This window comes from Pimephales promelas, chromosome 2, assembly GCF_988280905.1.
Source record: "Pimephales promelas chromosome 2, fPimPro1.hap1.1, whole genome shotgun sequence".
Taxonomy (NCBI): Eukaryota; Metazoa; Chordata; class Actinopteri; order Cypriniformes; family Leuciscidae; genus Pimephales; species Pimephales promelas.
Window position 1 is genome coordinate 16,652,121 of NC_142770.1, and position 20,427 is coordinate 16,672,547.

At 37.4% G+C, this 20,427-nt stretch overlaps 2 protein-coding genes across 2 annotated transcripts; one reads left to right on the plus strand and one right to left on the minus strand.

Moving 5' to 3' along the window:
• Positions 1–12,720: 12,720 nt before the first annotated feature.
• LOC120495330 (CD276 antigen homolog) lies at positions 12,721–16,790 on the plus strand. Its single transcript, XM_089119143.1, has 4 exons — positions 12,721–12,731; positions 13,086–13,126; positions 13,940–14,260; positions 14,459–16,790. The coding sequence occupies exons 1-4, from the start codon at positions 12,721–12,723 to the stop codon at positions 14,599–14,601; spliced, it is 516 nt and encodes a 171-aa protein (XP_088975269.1). The 3' UTR covers positions 14,602–16,790.
• A 1,025-nt stretch (positions 16,791–17,815) lies between these two features.
• LOC120495194 (leukotriene B4 receptor 2) lies at positions 17,816–19,608 on the minus strand. Its single transcript, XM_089117198.1, has 3 exons — positions 18,929–19,608; positions 18,779–18,822; positions 17,816–18,067 (listed from the first exon to the last, which is right to left on the minus strand). The coding sequence occupies exons 1-3, from the start codon at positions 19,088–19,090 to the stop codon at positions 17,824–17,826; spliced, it is 450 nt and encodes a 149-aa protein (XP_088973324.1). The 5' UTR covers positions 19,091–19,608; the 3' UTR covers positions 17,816–17,823.
• Between the last annotated feature and the right edge of the window lie 819 nt (positions 19,609–20,427).

Genomic DNA, 20,427 nt, shown 5'->3' on the forward strand with positions numbered 1-20,427 from the left:
TTTAGTTGAATAACAGAACAGAATGGAAACATGTAGATTGAGTGAGCGTGCACTCTAAAAAATGCTGGGTTGTTTTAACCCAATTTTGGGTCAAATATGGACAAACCCAGCCACTGGGTTAAAAACATAATTTAAAAAATGTAACCCAATGGCTGGGTTTGTCCATATTTGACCCAAAATTGGGTTAAAACAACCCAGCTATTTCTAGAGTGTGTGTTGCTGTATTTCCTGCTGTTCACATTATGCCTATAACAGTTTTATTGTACAGCTGTGAGGATGGATTTCAGGGGGAAACATCATTCTTCCTTTCATTCATTTGTGTGCATTTGTCTCATATCTGTAAATGGAAAGAAGGTCATCACTATATGCAGTGGAAGCCACATAAAACTAAGGTGTATTGTTGAGACCGACGGTGGCAAAGGCTTTATGATTATTTATTAATTTATTTTTAGGAGAGAGAGAGTTTAAGGATGTTAGTGACATTTGCACTGATAAGACGACCTGTAAGCATGGGATCAGTTTGTAGGACTAATCCTGCACATATAAATCATGTTTTGGGAGATCAAATATGAAATTAATAAATTGAAATTGAAGGGGTGGTCAAAATCCCTTGCCTCTTCAGCATATACATCATATATCCTTTTGAATGATTATGTATTTATTTTATAAAAACAATAATTAAGTATATTCATTGTTACTTAATCATTTATTGACATATATATTCATTCTTTGTGCTTTTGCTTGTGAAATCATATACTTGAATGCATGCTGATGTAAGTAACCAGCTTCTTAGGTGCACAAGGCCAGTTGTCTCTTTCTCTGGTCTCAGGAGAAAGGTTTATGGATCCTAAAGGCGTTGTGAACACACATTTCCAACACATATGCTCTTTTATATACATATGGTCAAGCTATATTGAGCATTGTTATATTGAACTTTAATTGTTGTATTAAAATGTATTCTTTCTATTATATTTGCTTTCTGGGGAGCAAACGGTATCTGTTTTTCTCCCAAACGAGTGAATGTTTTAGAATTATGTTTTGGCACACTTAACAGATAATAAGCCGCTCAGACTCTCTTCAGCCTTGATGAGAGCTCTTATTTGCTAGTGTCCTATGTGAATGCAGTGACAGTGAAAATAATAGGGAAATAGGGATTTGGTTTGTGTTTGAGAGTTAAAACATAAAGGGGTCATTGAAGCCAATAGTTTAAGGCACCATTTCTTTGTTAAAGTCGTACTCCAGTTGCAGGTTGAGGAACCACTGCCATTATTTGAGATTGACTGAGTTGTTGTTCTGGACAACACATTCTCACCCCAAGGCGTCACCTTTGACCATGCTTCAATATTTGACGTTTTAGGCGCCCTTTAGCGTCACTTACATGACGCGATCCTACGGCGCCATCTAACTGACGCTAAAGGAAAGCGTCAGTAAGAGGACGCGGTTAGGTTTAGGTATGGGGTGGGGGTAGGGTACACGCGATCCTATGGCGTCATCGAACTGACGCTAAAGGGCGCCTAAAGGTTCAGATATTGAAGCATGGTCAAATGCTTCCCAAGGCGTCAGTTAGGTGACGCCTTGGGAGTGAGAATGGGCTGTTCTGGACAATCTGTGACCTGGAAGGTCATGACGTGCCTCTGAATGTCAGATGCATCATTGATGGAGATATGCTTCGTCTATCTGTGTAAAATTACTGTGTTTATCTATTTCTTAGCCAATGAGAATCATTCAACGTGTAAGCAATGGCGTAGCTTAGACCTTGGAAATGGTATAACTGCTGTGATCTTTGTAACTGTAAAGGGGGCGGCCTACGAACTCCTGTGTGAGTCTTGAAGCTGACTTCTGCTGATGAAATGGCAAACTATGTTCAGTAAAACTTTCTTTATTTTTTTTATAATTCTGACTCCGGGTCTTCATTCTTCATATCTGGTTCTGGGTCCTTTGACTATTTACTCCTAACAAAATTATTACATAAAATGTCATTTTTGCAATAAGTCAGAATTATGAAAAGAAAGTTGAAATTATAACTTAAAAATCTAAATACATAAACAAATCTAAATGGACAAAGTACTAATTATGATAAAGAGGTTGAAAGTGATGCCCCTCAAACCATCAGATTCATGAAAAGCAAAGTGACTCACAACTCTTGTATTGACCAAAACATGTTCCTCCACAAGTATTAACTGCTAAAGGTAGCCACTTTTAAGTAAAGTACTTTACTAGTCAGTGTATAAAGTGTCCTATATATAAATAACTTTGCCTTGTCTCTCCACTTTATAAGTTACATTCAGTTTTTACAGTTTTCTGAAACAAAAGACACTGTTTTGTACCGCTGTATACTTGCCTTATGCACTGCATTCTTATTAAGAGAAAGAGATCTTGGAAAAAGTGCATTTCTGGTTAAAAGACAAGTGAGTCTACCAATAAGTTGCTCCCTAAACAATGTGTGTTATGTAAAAATTTCAACTTGAAAATAATGCTTTATTTGTGGGAAATTATTTTAATGTATTTCAATATTCTCATGTATAAACAGAGGAAACAATGAACATGGTTTCATTGTATTTGCATGATCTTATGATTTTCAAGACCCAATAAAGTGTTTTCATGAAATAATTTATCTGTTTGAATCATTTGGATATTTATAATACCAAATATTTAGCATTTACATATTCATTTGGATGATGCTTTTATCCAAAGTGTGGAAGCAGAAATGTGGTTTCAGGTTTAAAGAAACCACAAAAACAAAACACAGCACATCATTGTAAACTCACGCCCCACGGCTAACCTGGTCCAGGGCAGGTTATGTTCCAGGTAAGAGGTTGTAAAACGAATTTGGACCAATCAGCTGTGAGCAAAGTGACACAACATGTCTGATGCGATAAAGTCACTCCACCTGTTTCTACTCCAAATCAAAGATCACTACATAGCAAATGATTTTTAAAGACAAAATCGTCTGGCTTATTTAGAATAATAAATTTGTATGATTTAGAAATTATTTTATGTAATTATTATACCCTTAATCGATCACACGTTCAATTTTAGTTAATTAATTATTATGCCGATTTTAAATGAATAAATATATATAGGTAGCCAAATATACGCTTTAGAATCAATAAATGAAGCTAAAAAATGACTACATGTGAGCTTAAATGTTCAATTCTCTCTATACCTTTATCAACTGTTTAAACTAACTTCATAACTTTTACTTGCACTGATATACAGTAACGAGACTTTTTCTTTTAGTTGTCCCCTTTCACAGACTAACACAGTCTCATCCCAAATCGTCATATAACTGACGTTTTGGGACGTATTTTGACCATACGTCAATATCCGCCTTTTTAGGGCCCCCTTAAACGTCGGTAGATGGCGATCCCGGGCCGTCATACAACTGACGCTTTACCTTTAACGTCAGGTAGGTGACGGGTTAGGTTTAGGGTTAAGTTTAGGTATGGGGTAGAGTTAGGATCCCATAACCTCATCTACCGACGTTTAAGGGGGCCCTAAAAAGGCGAATATTGACGTATGGTCAAAAGACGTCCCAAAACGTCAGTTATATGACGATTTGGGATGAGACCGGGTTGCACAGACAGCTATTTTCTTGCTGTGTAAGATTTGTTTAAATTCTTAATATTGTAATACTTTTATTTAATTAGTGAATTGCACTGCTTCTAAATGAATTTCAATGAGTTTTGAATTAGTTTCACTGTTTCTCAACATGTGATTGGCTGTTCACCACTGATGTCACACCTAAACTCAGGATCAAAGCGTGAGTTGACAGAGAAAGTTCATCATGGAATCAACAAAGCCTGGTTGGATTGGTTTGGTTTTGTTAAGTCTAAACTAATCCTGCAACGCTGAGTGTGTTCAACTACCATCATGGTACAGGCCCCAGCTGTATCTAACCATCAGAACATCACAATAAACACACGGGACTGGTCTTTTCTCATGTGTGTGTATGACAAACATCCTGATGCTCAGAGTTTCCACATCAACAGCACTCCTTACTAATCAATGTAACATCAGATACTGGCATCAGATCACAGTTCTGAAAACAATCAAACTGAATGCCTCTGTGTATTTCAGAAACAGTATGATGGCAATAGGCATTAAATATTTTGACCATACACTACAAAACAATACAAAATCCTATAATACGATACAAAAGAAGCCTTTTATCAAACTTTCTCTTTCAGTTTCTCTGTAGATAAGTTATAAACTAATAATAAACAAAACCAAAAGATGTAAATGGGACACACTGTACCTTCGCACTCACACACACATCTAGTCTGACAACAATCCTTAATCTCTCTGAATCATTCACAACAAGAGAGAGGAATCAATGAGGAAGATCTTGAGCCCATTTGGAAGGCAAATTCATGAAAAATACAGGCTGTCTGTATTTCCCTGTTGTTTTCAATTCTCTTTCTTTCTCTTTCATTTTTCTCTGTAGGTCAGAATGAGGATGTTGCTGGAAGCTCTGAAATCTTGAACTGCTGTTACAGAGTTCATAAACTAAAGTCAAGACATGACTCAATGACAGAATATAAGACATCATTCAGAGAAATGTTTTAAATTAAACTGGTGGAACAGCAAAGACTGCTTCTACTGTTTATGACGTCCAGAATAGTCCTACACTTAAAAAAAAAAAAAAAAAAAAAAAAAACCTTCACTATTCAAAACATGTTCTTCACTATTTCAAAAATGTCCTCTATTTAAAAAAGGTCCTCGTTCAACCTGTTAAACACCAGCTAGTGATCTTGTTTGTTTTGTTTCTGCAGTCACGGTGTTATCTGTGTGTTTGCAGTGCTGATAAATAAAGGTGAACATCAGAACAACTCATTTAGTAGTCAAATTCATGCCACATGTATAAATGTCAGTCTTGTGTTTGGACATTTTCTGTGATTTCAGTATATCTGCAGGAAACAGTGAACTACAAAAATCTACAGATTATATTTAATTTAAAAAGTTGTATCAAATCTAAAGACAATAAGTGTTTGACCAACTGATGCTCCAGCCTGAATGTTGCTGTATGTAAATTAAAAGAAAATTATAGGAAAGAGGAAACAAATCCAAACCAAGCAGAAGATATGGAAGAAGCAGACAGTGTTAATATAATAGCCTTTACTATTTGCATTGCTTCAGCGGTATTATCCACAGTGCTTATGTTTTATTTCATATTTCTCTTGAGAAGAAAATAGTTGACTCATTCTATTCTGTCTCAGTGCTACATGACAAACAGGCCTTTTCTGATTATTTTGATTTGATCTTGATAAAGCTTTCATTTGTTCTCTCTGGTTTTCTTTGATCGGTGCAAAATACATAGTTTTGTTTCATTATATATTTGCTCCGCCCCACCGCGTGGGTATTTTAAGGAGAATGTGGACGCAAAGGCATTTATGTCTTCGCTGAGGAGCCGAGACTGAACTCAGGCGTCTACCCAGCGGTACAGTGGAAGTGGCAGGGAGACGTAACGTCTCCGTTCCCTACTCAGGGAACGAGGGTTACATACGTAACCGAGACGTTCCCTTTCGTAGTCACTCTGAGTTACGTTGGATGACGGGGCCACCTTCATAGCTGTCTTCCAGTGCCCTGCGAAAGTCTGATCCCCTGTCGTGATATTGTAACGGACGAGAAGTCCTACTTAGCACAGGAATACCAAGGTACACTGGGGAGCATATCTCAGAGGAAATATGCCGCAGCATGCCTACCCGTAGGGAGGACTTAGGGATACACATATGGCCCATTAGGGGGCTTCATATGGCGGAACACGGGAGTGACCAGCCCGTAGGGTGGCAATTTTTAACTCCAGCGGTGGCAAGGTGGCTTGCCGAGGGAAAGACACATGCTCAAAGGAGCTTACAGTGGAAATACACATGGGGGGTTACTCAGGGGAGGAACCATGTACACGGAGGCACCTAGCTGATGCACAGGCAATAGACACTGGCGCCAGCGTCAACAGTGCTGGAGGAACTCAGGGCTTAAGAGAGGAAGACTAAGCTGAGAAAAATCGCACTTATCCAGTCCATGGAGTGGAATGGCGAGCAAGCGAAGACACCTGAGCGGGTCCAGTGCTGGTTGAAGCGAGTACATGAGAGGACACAGGCTCCACTCAGAGATTGTAGAATCTGGTGAATGTGTTGGGTGTCGCCCAGCCTGCAGCTCTGCAGATGTCTGCTAGCGAGGTGCCATGCGCTAGAGCCCAAGAGGAAGCCACACTAAGGGGGCACGGTCGGCCTTGCTGTTTGTAAGCCAAAACAATGGCGTCCACTATCCAGTAAGACAACCGCTGCTTTGAGAGAGCCCTTCCCTTCTGGCTCCCACCATGACAGACAAAGAGCGGGTCTGAGGTCCTGAAAAACTGCGTTCTGTCTATGTAAGCACAGAGGGCGTGTACTGGACAGAGCAGTGCCAAGGCTGGGTCTGCCTCCTCCAGGGGCAGCGCTTGCAGGTTCACCACCTGGTCCCGGAAGGGAGTGGTAGGAACGTTTGGGCACATATCCAGGCCGGGGTCTCAGGATCACGTGAGAGTGACCCTGCCCAAATTCCAGGCATGCTTTGTCAACAGAGAATGCGTGCAGGTCCCCTACCCTCTTGATGGAGGCCAGTGCAACCAGGAGTGCTGTCTTCATTGACAGGAACTTAAGCTCAACTGATTGCAAAGGCTCAAAGGGAGTACTCTGCAGGGCAGTTAAAACCACTGAGAGGAGGACAAGGAGGATTCAGTCCCCTCGCTCCTCTCAGGAACCTGATGATCAGGTCGCGCTTTCCCAGTGACTTACCTTCAACTGTTTCGTGATATGGGGCGATAGTAGCCACATACACCTTCAAGGTGGAGGGAGATAGCCTTCGCTCCAACCCATCTTGCAGGAAGGAAAGCACGACACTGATCCAGCATCTCCTTGGATCTTCTCAGCAAGAAGAGCACCAGTTGACGAAGAGGTTCCACTTCAACGCATAGGCATGTCTCATGGACGACGCTCTAGTGGAAGTGATGGTAGCCGCCACCATAGGTGGCAGGGTACACAAACCTGCCTCATCCCGTCCAGGAGCCACACGTGCAGCCTCCAAAGATTGGGACGTGGGTGCATTGGGTGCCCCGTCTCTGAGAAAGGAGGTCCTTCAGTTCGAAAGTATCAGTTTAGAAAACCAGGTCCGGGTGGACCAGTACAGCGCACCAGAACGACCTGTTCTTCTTACTTGTGATAATGTTTATAACTAAAGTATCCTGGAGCCACAGCAACATTCTGCCATAAAACATCAAACTGTGTGATACAGTTCTGCAAACTAAAAGAGACAAAACAAACTGACCGTTTCTATGTATTTAAGAACCAGACTGACCACTGTGAGAACAGGCTTCAATTAGCATTGTGTTCATATAACAAAAACACAATACAGCAATGCTGTAATACATACAAACAATGTGCTTTAGAGAGAACTGAGAACCAGAGAGAAATGTGCTTTTGCAAAAGACAATTGTTATTACAATTAATCCAGTTAATGGATTATTACAATCAAAAATGAAATGTTTGGAAATGTGAACTGATATGCCCTTCTGGCGCAATGAAGCAAAATATTTGAAAAGGCTGTCTTAAAACTATTATTTGGCACTAACATGCCTAAAACCTGTTCACAGTAATGTATATTTACATGAAGCTATCATGACGAAAGCCAAGATAGATTATAGATAAGATAGATAGAAAATGTTTCAGGATTCACACTATCAAAACAGATTTTTTTCAGAGTGAAAACTTCTCCATCAAACTCAGCAATCTTCAATACACTGATATAGGAAAATACTCAAAAAATCACAGACTCATCTGAACTTTAGACTGTTGTGGAGAACTATCACTATCAGCCTATTGGAGACAGAAGAGGAAACTGAAGTACATTCTTCAGAATATTATGTTTTTGGTTTGGCCATGTAGACATTGACCTTAACTTTCATTTTTCTAAATAATGAATTTAAGCAATGTCCAAACATAATTCATTTTAAAAAGATGTTCAAAGAAATTATATTCCAGAGTTACAGAGAAACATAGTGTTAACTTGAGCTTATATTGAATTAACCCGTAGTATAAATATTGTCATGTATCGGGAAACATCCTTATGTGTATAGAACTTCTGAATCAATACTTTCATGGATTATAGATTGATTACTTATTTAGATTTTTATTTATTTATTTTTTATTTTTTTTTTTAGGTATTTGTTTAAATATGGTATAGGGGGTAGGAGTACATAAGTTTTACTTCTTCCTACTCATTTTTGCACATGTAAATAGAGGGTTATTTTTTGTTTTTGTTTTTTTGTTTGTTTTTGTTTTGTTTCTTTTAATTGATATTCATTGTTTCATTGATTAATATCTGTATTTTTATTTATTATTTACATGTTCAAAATAAAGATCTCAAATCAAATCAAAAAAAAAAAATTTGCTGTATTTTTTAATTATAGGCTATATGGAAAATTAAAAAATTTCAATGGTCAAAACAAAACAAGCATTTCAAATTTCAGAAAAAACTTTGTAAAAAAATTAAAGCCAACCCTCTTCATATATAAGAGATATATGAAGATATACCCCATATATGGGGATATATATATATATATATATATGACATATACCCCATCCTGGTAGTGGTGGGGAGGGTGGAGGTGTCACATCAGCATCTGCGAACTCAAACGTGTAAATACCAATCTTTTATACAGCAAGTGTATAAGGATATGACTGGATAGGTGTGAAGGAAATAAGTGACATCTTCCTGTAAGTCTTCCTGGCAGAACCAAAGCTTTGATTTCGTAATACTCCTCTCTCCTTATATAGTGCAGCAGTGGGGGATCTTGATCTATATCATTTAGCCTTGAGATTATCTGATTGACCCACTCTTTTTTTCCATCATGCCCGCACTGTATGACATGATTTTAACTTCAACATCTCCCAGAAGTTACAGTATATATCCGATTAGATAGAATTAAAAAAACTTCTATTTGCCAGTAATCTAGAGTTGAATCTCCTGTGATGGTATGTTGTTTTGAAAGCAGACAATGATCACTACAGGACTCTATGACTATACCTGTGTATTCACAAAAACATAAGTAATGGTAACATTCTCTTGTCTGTAAAGATGAAGTTAATCCTTGGATAGATCTGATGCGTTCTAGAAAAATACCTTGATGCTGGGTTCTTATTTTTGCGTGCATCAAACATACCGCAGGTTTGCAGAAGTTCATACAATCAGGAAAACCAAAACACCATGATGACAAAACAGAACCCACATCTCAAATGTATAAAGGAATGAGACACTGAAAAAGGATAATTGTTTGCTAAAGGACAAATAAGTCGGTCGGTATTCTGCTGTCTTGACAATTCAGTACCACAAGTGTTCTTTCTTCATGTTGTCTATTTATTTAGTTTCCGTTATGTGTTATTTAATTATGTTCAAATTAGAACTGAATTTAATTTACCAAGTCTGACTCATTACATATCATCAATTTGTTTTTTGTTATAAAGATGAAACATGGTGCTCAAAGTTGTTAAAAGTTGTTATTGATGCACACTCTAAAATTTGAGAGATGGTGTCTTCATCTGCACAACAGTCAGCACTTTTTATTATTCACAAATTGTAAAATTCCACAGCAAGTTCCAGTACTGAACAAATGTATGATGCATTCTGCAGACCTTGGAAAGTACATTGTTGTGTGTTTTTTAGTTCCTCCTCGACAGCAACATAGTGTCAGCCCAGAACCACACCATACACAAACCATAAACTAGACCTAAAATCATTGGACAATTATTGGTTTATAAAGATGGTTTTTCATCCCCCACCCCATTAATAGTCTTGGGGTGGATTGGGCCCATAGGAAAGACTACCAGGTCCCTTTCCTTTCTGTTATTTGTAATTTAATTATTATTTGTGTGTAGATATGTATGTGTGTCATTTAATGTTAGCAATGCTTTGGCAATTTGTATAACCTTTTTACCAGGCCAATAAAGCCACTTTAATCTTTAATCTATTAATATTATAATTATGTAAAAGAATAGACTCTCTCTCTTTTTCATACTCAATCACACGCTTGACTTCCTCCTCCCATCAGTCATCAGGGAATATAAGCCTCAGTCTCTCAGCTCTTGTTCAGTCTGTCACGATGAACACAAGAGAGAGGAACTGTGAGGAAGAGCTTTCTGGACTAAGATCAGATCTGAAAAAGGAAACAGGTAATTTACTTTACATAATGTTATCACTAAATTTAACACTGTAGTTCTCAATTCTCTTTCTTTCATTTTTCAGGTCATAATGATGTTGCTGGAAGCTCTGAAATCATGTCCTGCTGTTACAGAGTTAATAAACTAAAGTCAAGGCATGAGGGTGTATTAAAGACTCAGTGACAGCAGGAATATATGAGACATCATTTAGAGAAATGTTTCACTTGAGGACCAGGATCCAGAACACACTGTTTTCTCAGAGGAGTTTAAGAAAGAAGCTTCGATCAGATACTCATGTAAGTCTGAGAACATTTACTCATTTACTGCTGTTCATTTCACTAATACTGGATCAAACTCACATCAGACAGAAGGACGAGTATAGATTCCTGCTGAAAAGACCAGCTTATTCTTATTCTTAGATCTGAGTGATGGATTATTCTTATTTATGTCAAAGGTGATTATTTTTCAATGAAACGATCACAATATTTTGTCTAAATTTTGTCTAGCTTTTTGTCATGTTATTTATTGATGAAATAAAAAAAAATGTAGAAATGACAGACAGATGATTTGAGATGCATTCTGCCCTATTTTATTTTTGTTATTATATAAATCATATCTAATAGGTGTGTGATATGTTTTTATACACCGATGACACTGCTTTAGTAGTTGAATATACACAAACAGAATAAAGAAATTAGATGAGGAGCATGTTAAGGTGAACGATTAGCTGTCTGAAAATAAGCTTTATACATCTGACAGAATCTATTATCTTTGGGTCTACATATAAGTTAAAGAAGGCAGAAATGGTACAAAGAATTATTAATAATTGGGCCCCACAGTGTATTTTAACTCCTATTTCTCTCTGGTTTCTGTAAGTCATGGACACTATATTAGACATAGTATTTTGGATCTGATTCTATGTAAGTGTGTGTATGGCACGTTTGAATATACAGGGGCGAGTGGATTAAGATAACATTGGACGTTAACGTTTGAACGGATATTGTTGGTTTTAGTATGAGACTGAAGAGATTGTTTTTAGATATGGGTTAGGAAGTTTTTTTTTTGTGATAGGCTAGTTGTTTTTTGTGTGTGCATGGAAAAAATGTATGGAACACAATGGAAATAAGTTAATGCAACTTGATTGTTATCCTTGACATAGAAATTGTAATGTTGTATCACTACTTTTATGAAACTCAAACTCAATGAGTATATCCACATGTCTGATCAGTTCACGTGATTACTGTTGACGTCACTTACGTCCTATGTCATACGTAGAACGCTTGCTGTACAGAAGCTGAAGAGTTACGATTCTTTCTGGTGAAAAAGTTGTTCACTCTAATTTCAAAAGTTTTTTTATGCAATATAGTCAAATTAAATATTGATAATATTGGTCCACCACGATGATCAGGTATGTCTGATGAATGCAGAATGAAACTCTGTTTGGAAACACGTGTCGTTAACCTCAACATGATGTAGCATTAGCTTGTTGCTCGTGTTTGTGTTTGGCCTGCTGTGTTTTGGTTGTCAAATGCTTTATTTGAACTAAAATTAAAAAGCAAATCTTTTAAGTGTTGTTAAAATTATTAATTTAATTGATTTGAATTGATTTAATTAATGAATATAAAGCTTGTAACTACTGTATGTGGTTAGCATTTAGCAGTTAGCAGTTTGAACGGGTGTTCAGGGAGTTTCATTAGTTGTTTGATTTGTAGTGAATTCAAGGTTTTGCCAATAGGGTCAGAAGGGTACAGTTCTCCCTTAAAACACTTACTGCCAGTTTGTAACATATTTAGAGATGAATTTAGTGATATCAGTGATCAGTGATAAAACTAAGTGTGGGAGGGAGACCACCTTTCGGTAACACTTTCTTTTGATGGTCCCTTTTGAACATGCTGTTGACTGTAAGTAAATTTGCAACTACATATCAACTAACATTCATTAGAGAGTCAGTAGACTGTCTGCTTAATATCTGCCAACTCTTTATTGTGATGCTCCTCCAACAGACAATCTACTGACTATAACTAACTTTGCAACAACATGTCAACTTATTCAATCCCGAACCCTACCAGTCTACTAATACTCTACTAATATAACACTCTAGTGAGAGTTAGTACAGATGTAGGTGCAGTGTCACTATAGTCAACTGAATGTGTTAAAGGGACCATCCAAATAACGTGAAACTGTCATATCTTTTATTGATGCATACAGTGCATGCATGCATGACAGGCAGATGATTAGAGATTAAATGACTATAGATCAGAAACATTATGATATTAATAATGGTGAAAATTCAGCAGAATATCTGGAGTCTTGATTATAGCCTACCGAAGTAAATTTAGATCTGCACATGTCTGATCAGTTCACGTGATTTCTGTTGACGTCACTTGGCCTGTGACAACGCCTGCGGAAGCTGACGAAGAGCTACGATAGTTTCTGTTGACAAAGTAGTATTATACTCTAATTAAAAGTTTGTTTTTTTTTTTGCAATAAAGTCTAAAAAAACATATATTGTTGCTATTAAGGTATCATGGATATCAGGTATGTTTGATGAATGCAGAATATGAAACGTTATTTGGACACACGTGTCAGGCCTACACATGCAGGGCTGATGTAACGTTGCTCGTGTTTTTTAGTTTGCTAAATTTTGGTGGTCACATGTTTTCTTTAAATTAGAAGTTAAAATATTAAACATCAATTGGTAAATTAATGAATATAAAGCTTATATGCATGGTTTATCTGTTATAGTTTTATTTGTAGTGAATTCAAGGTTTTACCAATAGGGTCAGAAGGGTAAAGTTCCCCCTTAAAAACACTTACTGCCAGTTTTTAACATGTTATTCAAGTTGAACCAAATGAAGTTCAATAAGCTTAGTTTTTTTTCTCTTTCTGCAGATGTGTCTTCGTATGTCTGTTTGCGGTGCTGATAAACAAAGGTAAGCAACTAAACAAACTACATTTGAGAAATGAATTAATGCTACTGACTGTTATAATACATTTACAATTACTGTTTCAGTAACAGTCTAATAACTTCATAAATCATTAGTTAAGCATTATGTTCTGTTTCACTCTGTTGTGTTTGTTTAATTTTTCTGTTTAGAAGATAACTGAGCCTTTAAATTTCATTTGCAAAAGCTTTACAAGGCATAAATAGTCCTCACTTTAGTTAACTCAACTTTTAAACAACAATGGAAAAAAATGCTGGGTTGTTTTAAACCAATTTTGGGTAAAATATGGACAAACCCAGCCACTGGGTTAAAAAATGTAATTTAAAAATGCAACTCAATGGCTGGATTTGTTCATATTTTACCCCCCAAAAAAACATTTTTTTAGAGTGTACCTGAATTTATCTTTAATTACAGTAGGAATACATGTCAATTAAGTATATATTAATCCACTGTGTAACTATTGTTTAAATAATAATATGTATAAATGTACATTTTGTTTATTAATCATGTTCTCACACTTTCTAAATGATCTTATAAACCACTGACAACTCCAAAATAACTGGTTTGTACATAATGTAATGGATAATTAAATGAAACGAATAATTAATAAAGTATGAAAATACTATTAAACAGATTATAGATTTGCTTATAAATCAAGAATAAATATTTTTTGCTGTATTCATAAACTACTTATTGATTTCTATGTTTTATAAATGATGAATTAACAATTTACTGATGCTTAATTATTGATTCATAGCATGCAGTTATTATAAAGTGTGACCAAAATGTCTGTTGTTTCAGCGTGTCCCCAGGAAAGAGTAACGGCTGTTATTGGTGGTTCTGTTCTCCTGCCGTGTTCTTCCACTGAAGGACATAAACCTCAAGACACTGATGTGCATTGGAGAGACAATAAAGACAAAATTGTGCATAGTATAATTAAGGGGAAAGATTTAGTAGCAGGAGAGGGCTCACGGTACAAGAACAGAGTTGAAACATTCCCACAAGAGTATGAGGGAGGAAACTTCTCCATTAAACTCACAGGTCTCAATCACACTGATGTAGGAAAATACATCTGCCACATCACACCCTCAGAACTGAAGACTATACTGCTGACACTCAACGGTGTGTGAAACTAGTGGATTAGGGCATGAAATGTTTAATTTAATTTAATTAGTTTGCTTTAAAATTTAAATATTGCAAGATGTTGAACCCATGTGTGAATTTCACTTGAGTCTGAATGCTTCTGTATATAAACTATAGACAGATCTGTTATCTTTATCACTGTGAGGTAAAGTTTCCGGTTATACTGTTTTGTTGCAGAATCAACACCAGGAAAAGGAACCGAATCGACTGAACAAGAAAAACAAGGGGAAGCAGAACTGAACTGTGTGGAAACATCATCGCCTTCGCTCTGGGTTGGCATTGCATCTGTAATTATAGTTATATATTGTATTGTTGCTTGAGATAAGAAAGTCGGATACAGGAGGATTGTAATCAATATAAACTGAACAGACATGGGAACTAATTAATAACCAGAAACTAACTTGGAAACCCAGTCAGGCAGACAAGGAAACCAAAACACCATGATAATAAAACAGAACACACATTTCAATTGTATAAGAAAATGAGACACTAAAAAGTGTTCTCTCTTCATGTTGTGTTTACTAGTATTAAATCTATTGTGTTTTCTTTCTGTGTTATTTCATATTATGTTCAAATTAGCATAGCGTCGGCCCAGATCCGGCCCACATCTGGTACATGTGGATTCTCCACGGCTCAGATCTTTGTTGGTCCTGAAACAACATTCCAGTCAAACCAGAACCCCATACACAACTAACCCTCAAATTAGTGAACATTAGGTTGATAAAGATGGTGTTCAAGCCCCTAATGTTAACCCAAGCCTAAACAGTTGCCCTTAAACTAACCCTAAAACTTTATTGGTTGATAAGTATGTTTTTCCAGGACCAACAAGTTGATTCAGAAACTTCCTCCTTGGCGAAATCACCTTCACCTCTTCCTTGAAAGATGCAAATACCCCTTGCCACTGTAGCAGGTGGGCATTGAGAACATTTATTTTGTGATCCAATTTCATGAAAAATATTGGCCAATTGCCATGATCTTTTTTGGGTTTTCCTTATTCTTTCCATTCGCCATACTGATTTGAGTGGGGGGTGACGCACTTTGCCTCTTCTCACTCTGCATGAGCATTCACAGCGGTAGGTCACGCATGTTAAGGCCGTATTTCTTGTTATACTTGTGTAATATTGACTTTAAGTCCCTTTGTAATGGACACGCGAATGTTTCATTAATTGTTTTCTTTCTTTAAGTGGCTTTCTTTACCAATTTGCCTTTGGCCAAGCCACGCCCTAGAATGTAGATTGACCAATCACAGCGCAGCCAAGAACGAGCTCCCACAGAGGTCCGACACTTTTTCCACAGCGCTCCATTGACTTTCAATACATGCGTCTCATATTGTTGCTCTCGACAGGCTATTACAATAAACGAGAGAGAATTTACAACAGGGAATAGCAGCCTAACCTTTTCATGAATTTGCCTTTCAAATAGGCTTAGACTACAACAAGAGACTGTATTCTCTGACGAGAGGAATGATTCAGAGAGATTCAGGATTGTTGTCAGACTAGATGTATGGGCAGGTACAGTGTGTCCTATATATACCATCATGTCTTTGTTTTGTTTATTATCACCAGTTACATCCTCATTTTGATCCACAGAGGAATTTATGCAAATTTAAAAAAGAATATTAAAAAAAGTTTGATAAAATATTGAGACAGAACAGGCAAAAAAAGTAATTTGCTTTATTGTGTTATCAAGGTGAAATTCACACACTCATTCAGTTTGATTGTTCTTCAATAGTTTGCAGAGCTGTGACCTGATGCCAGTATCTGATTACATAAAGAGTGGTATTGATAAGGATGTTTGTCATAGACATATGACATGTCACATGAGAAAAGAGTTTATGACCATATCTGCCCTATCACAATAAACTCATGACCAGAGTTTATTGTGATGGGGCAGATATGGTCGTATTTGCGCACTCTCATCAGGATCCAGCTCTGTTCTTTATTAAGACTTTTTATTAGGACTCAACGGCAGCAGGAATATAAGAAATCATTCAGAGAAATGTTTTAAGTGACGCAGGTGGGGTAAAGGCTGCTACTGTTTATGACGTACAGAAAGTCTTACACTATTCAAAACTTTTCCTCACTAGTTCAACCTGTTAAACAACCAACCAGTGATCCAGATCTCATTATATTCAAATAGGCCAGGTTAAGTTTCTATTTAAATCTAATGAAAACTAATGATCACTATTAGCACTGACAAAACATGAGACCATTTAATAAAACTTTGACTCTCATTATTATAGACCATTTCACAAGATGTAAACAACACTGGTCCAGAAGCACTTCCTGTTTCAGTTTGTAACTGTTTTCTTTATTTCACATGTAAAGAAAATATCTTAAAGATGTTTGTTTAACTTTTTGATTCAGTTTTAAATGTTCTGTTGGTTGTATTTTATCCCAGCTTTTATGTAGTGTTAAAAAACTGAAACAGGAAGTGCTTCTGGACCAGTGTTTTTTACATCTTGTGAAATGGTCTATACAGCAAATAGGGCCTACAAACACACACACACACACACACACACACACACACACACACACACACACACACAGCAGAATTTACCAGAGAAAACTGGATTCAGACTATAAACAGAACTGAAACTTTGGAGAGTGAAAACTTCTTCAAACTCAGCAATCTTCAATACGCTGATGTAGGAAAATACTCCTAAAATCACAAACTCATCTGAACTTCAGACACAGCTGATCATCAGTGATGTGTGAAAGTGTGTAATTTGCGTGTTAAGATTTTGCTTAAAAACATTGTGTTGTAAAGTTACAGAGATTGTGTAAATCTTTAGTATTCTCAGGTATATTCAGAGCTTTGTGTTTCATTGAATGCAGACAATCTCTTTGTCATCTGTTGGAGTTTTGGGATATTTAGTTGGGTGTTTTATTGGATATTTTAATACAACTAAATGTTTCCTCATAACCAAAAAGAAGAAAAAAATAGGTAGGCCTATACACTTCCGTGGTTTCTACTGGGAAAAACACACCGCAAGGATTCTCTGAAAATATAGTTTGAATTCCAAATAAAAGTCTCCTCGTCATATCCAGCCTACACGTTGTAGACACTGAATACACAGTCTATTTAAAGGTTTACTATGAAAAAAGTTGTTCACCTGAGCTGTTATTATAGACTTTTCTGAGAAAATATTACTTCGATGAAGTCATTCTTTGTTATAAGCATATATAACAGAATATAGTGCAGGTTATGCTCAGAACTAAATATATAGAATTACAGTGAAGAGGAAGGAGTCGTTTAGTGTTTTTGTGTTGTGTGGCGCCCTCTACTGGATAACACCTGAACCTGATCTTTAAAAAAATACTGTACACAGTGATTCTGTATTTGGATACTCAAGTCACACTTTAAAATGTCATTATACAACAAAATATTAAACCAGATGACATTTATTTTAAAGAAATGTGTACAAGTGTACAGCATCATTGATTCAAAAAAACAGCAAAGAACTTTCTAAGTTTATGCTGTGGTCCCTTGCCATATCTTTACTTTAATGTACAAGCTAGCATTAGCGCTAGTGGATTCCATCAGATTCCATCATTGGGATAGTCAACCTCTTCTTTCCTCTCTCGTTCTCGATTGCTCTGAATCTGCCGGATCTTTTGTCTGGACTCGATCCCTGAGCTTTCAAACAGCCGTGCCATGAAGGCCAGGCCCTCACGTTTAATATAGGACTTTCCAGCAAATGTGTAAAGAACAGGATTTATAGAGCTGCTGATGAAGGTGAAAGTGGAGGTGAAACCCCGGAAAGATGTCCAGATTTGATTGAGTCTGTGAGGATGAGGATAAATTAGATATTAAATTAAAACACAATTAAAGGAACCAGAATAGCTTTTCCTTCTGAATGGATTTAGGCCCTACCTAGTATTAAGGTGTATTTTGGTCGATCGGATCACAAGAAGATGCTAAATAGGTGTAAACAAGGTCTAAAATGTTTGGAGCTTGTCCAATTTCAACCACTTCAAGAGGTAGTTGTAGATTGTTTTCATAGTGTAACTAAATAGTGTTTCGAATAGTGTACAAAACTATCAAAAAGTCTATACTCTCCGCCTTCTGACCTAATGCGTAAACATTATGGGAAGCGCAATAGTCTGGCGGGTTTTACATTTTTCAGGCTGAAGACCCAAGTTTGGTTTGAAAACAAAAAACGAGAAATTTTCTTTAACCATTCCTGATTTCTGACATACACTCTATTCAACGTGGTCTTGCGGCTGTCAAAGCAGAAACGTAAGCTGCTGCTCTCCCTATACGTTTTCCTTCGTCTCCTTTCGCGTTCTTGCACAAGCTTATTTTGTCCATGATCGCAAGATCTAAAAACAAAAACATACATTTACCAAATCATTGTCCCTTTTATCGAATAAATCAGGACAGAAGTGGTTGAAAGTGGACAAAATAGACAGATTGAAACACCAGGTGTAAAGGGGAATGTGTCTCGCTCGTCTACATGACCAGGTGAAAACGGCATTAGTTTCAGTAACTCGCCTGGCTTTTGCAGGGGAATCTTCTGGGAGAAAAGCAACAGCCACCTGTTCAGGTAAAAAAAAAAAAAACAATGAGATTGATTTCTTTAAAACCTGGAGTTTTCAAACTCTTTGAAGCCATGGACCCTTTGAGGGGTTTTGTTACACACACCTCCACCATATTCATGATATGGAATGGGAGCCAGTTCAGGCCGAAGGTGATAACAATCACCAGGATGAGTTTCTCACTTCGGATGTGCCTACGAAACCTGGTCTTGCGAATTCTTCGTAGGATACACACGTAGCTGCTTATGATCAGTCCATACGGCATCATGAAACCCAACAGAATTTCAAAACAGTGCTGCAGTATCGCCTAAAACAGAGTGAGGTCACATCATGTGTAGAATCATTTAACATGATTTCCTTTCAGAGATAGATTTTGTCTGTCCATTCTATAAAGATCTTATTATATTAGGACTATGTGTGTCTATTATTGGAGCAGATGTTTACTGTCATTGACATTGATTTATGTCTTCTGACTGGGAAAATATGGAGTTTCGTTGTGTGCATAACTTTCTATGACACAGAAACTATTAATTTATTAAATTAGTAGCGTTACTACTTAGTGATGTTGTACTCAAGTCTGGTTTCTGCTTTCTGCTTTCTCGGACTCGTCTCGGATTTGTTCCTTTAAAGACTTGGTCTTGACTCGGACTTGGCATAGACGTTCTCGTCCCCATCACTAACAACTGCTCTAAACAATTCCCAATCTAGCTTAGTCTGTAGGCCTAAATGTTGATTATTAACTGGGGTGATATTAAATCATGAAAATCAAAACTGATATGTCGGGACAAAATCTCGACTCGGACTTGCTTCGTCAAAGACTAGTCTTGACTCTGACTCGACTGTATTTGAAAACCAATGGACTCGGTCTCGACACAGACTCGACCCTTCAAAGACTCGGTCTTGACTCGGACTCGACTGTATTTAAAAAAAAACAACGGACTCAGTCTTGACTCGGACTCAACCCTTCAAAAACTCAGTCTTGACTCGGACTCGACCCTTCAAAGACTCGGTCTTGACTCGGACTCGACTGTATTTGAAAACCAACGGACTCAGTCTCGACGCGGACTCGACCCTTCAAATACTCGGTCTTGACTCGGACTCGACTGTTTTTGAAAACCAACGACTCGGTCTCGATTCGGACTCGACCCTTCAAAGACTCTGTCTTGACTCGGACTCGACTGTATTTGAAAACCAATGGACTCAGTCTTGACTCGGACTCGACTGTATTTGAAAACCAACGGACTCAGTCTTGACTCGGACTCGACCCTTCAAAGACTCGGTCTTGACTCGGACTCGACTGTTTTTGAAAACCAACGACTCGGTCTCGATTCGGACTCGACCCTTCAAAGACTCGGTCTTGACTCGGACTCGACTGTATTTGAAAACCAACGGACTCAGTCTCGACTCGGACTCGACCCTTCAAATACTCGGTCTTGACGCGGACTCGACTGTTTTTGAAAACCAACGACTCGGTCTCGATTCGGACTCGACCCTTCAAAGACTCTGTCTTGACTCGGACTCGACTGTATTTGAAAACCAATGGACTCAGTCTTGACTCGGACTCGACTGTATTTGTAAACCAACGGACTCAGTCTTGACTCGGAC

Bases quoted from the DNA above. Each gene is read 5' to 3' on its own strand.
- LOC120495330 (XM_089119143.1), top strand. The intron at 13,127-13,939 runs GTAAGCAACTAA...CTGTTGTTTCAG, and splicing joins TGCGGTGCTGATAAACAAAG to CGTGTCCCCAGGAAAGAGTA. The intron at 14,261-14,458 runs GTGTGTGAAACT...GTTTTGTTGCAG, and splicing joins TATACTGCTGACACTCAACG to AATCAACACCAGGAAAAGGA.
- LOC120495194 (XM_089117198.1), bottom strand. From the start codon at position 19,090: ATGATGCCGTATGGACTGATCATAAGCAGCTACGTGTGTATCCTACGA. The intron at 18,823-18,928 runs GTGTGTGTAACA...TTACCTGAACAG, and splicing joins ATATCATGAATATGGTGGAG to GTGGCTGTTGCTTTTCTCCC. The intron at 18,068-18,778 runs GCGAGTTACTGA...TCATCCTCACAG, and splicing joins GATTCCCCTGCAAAAGCCAG to ACTCAATCAAATCTGGACAT.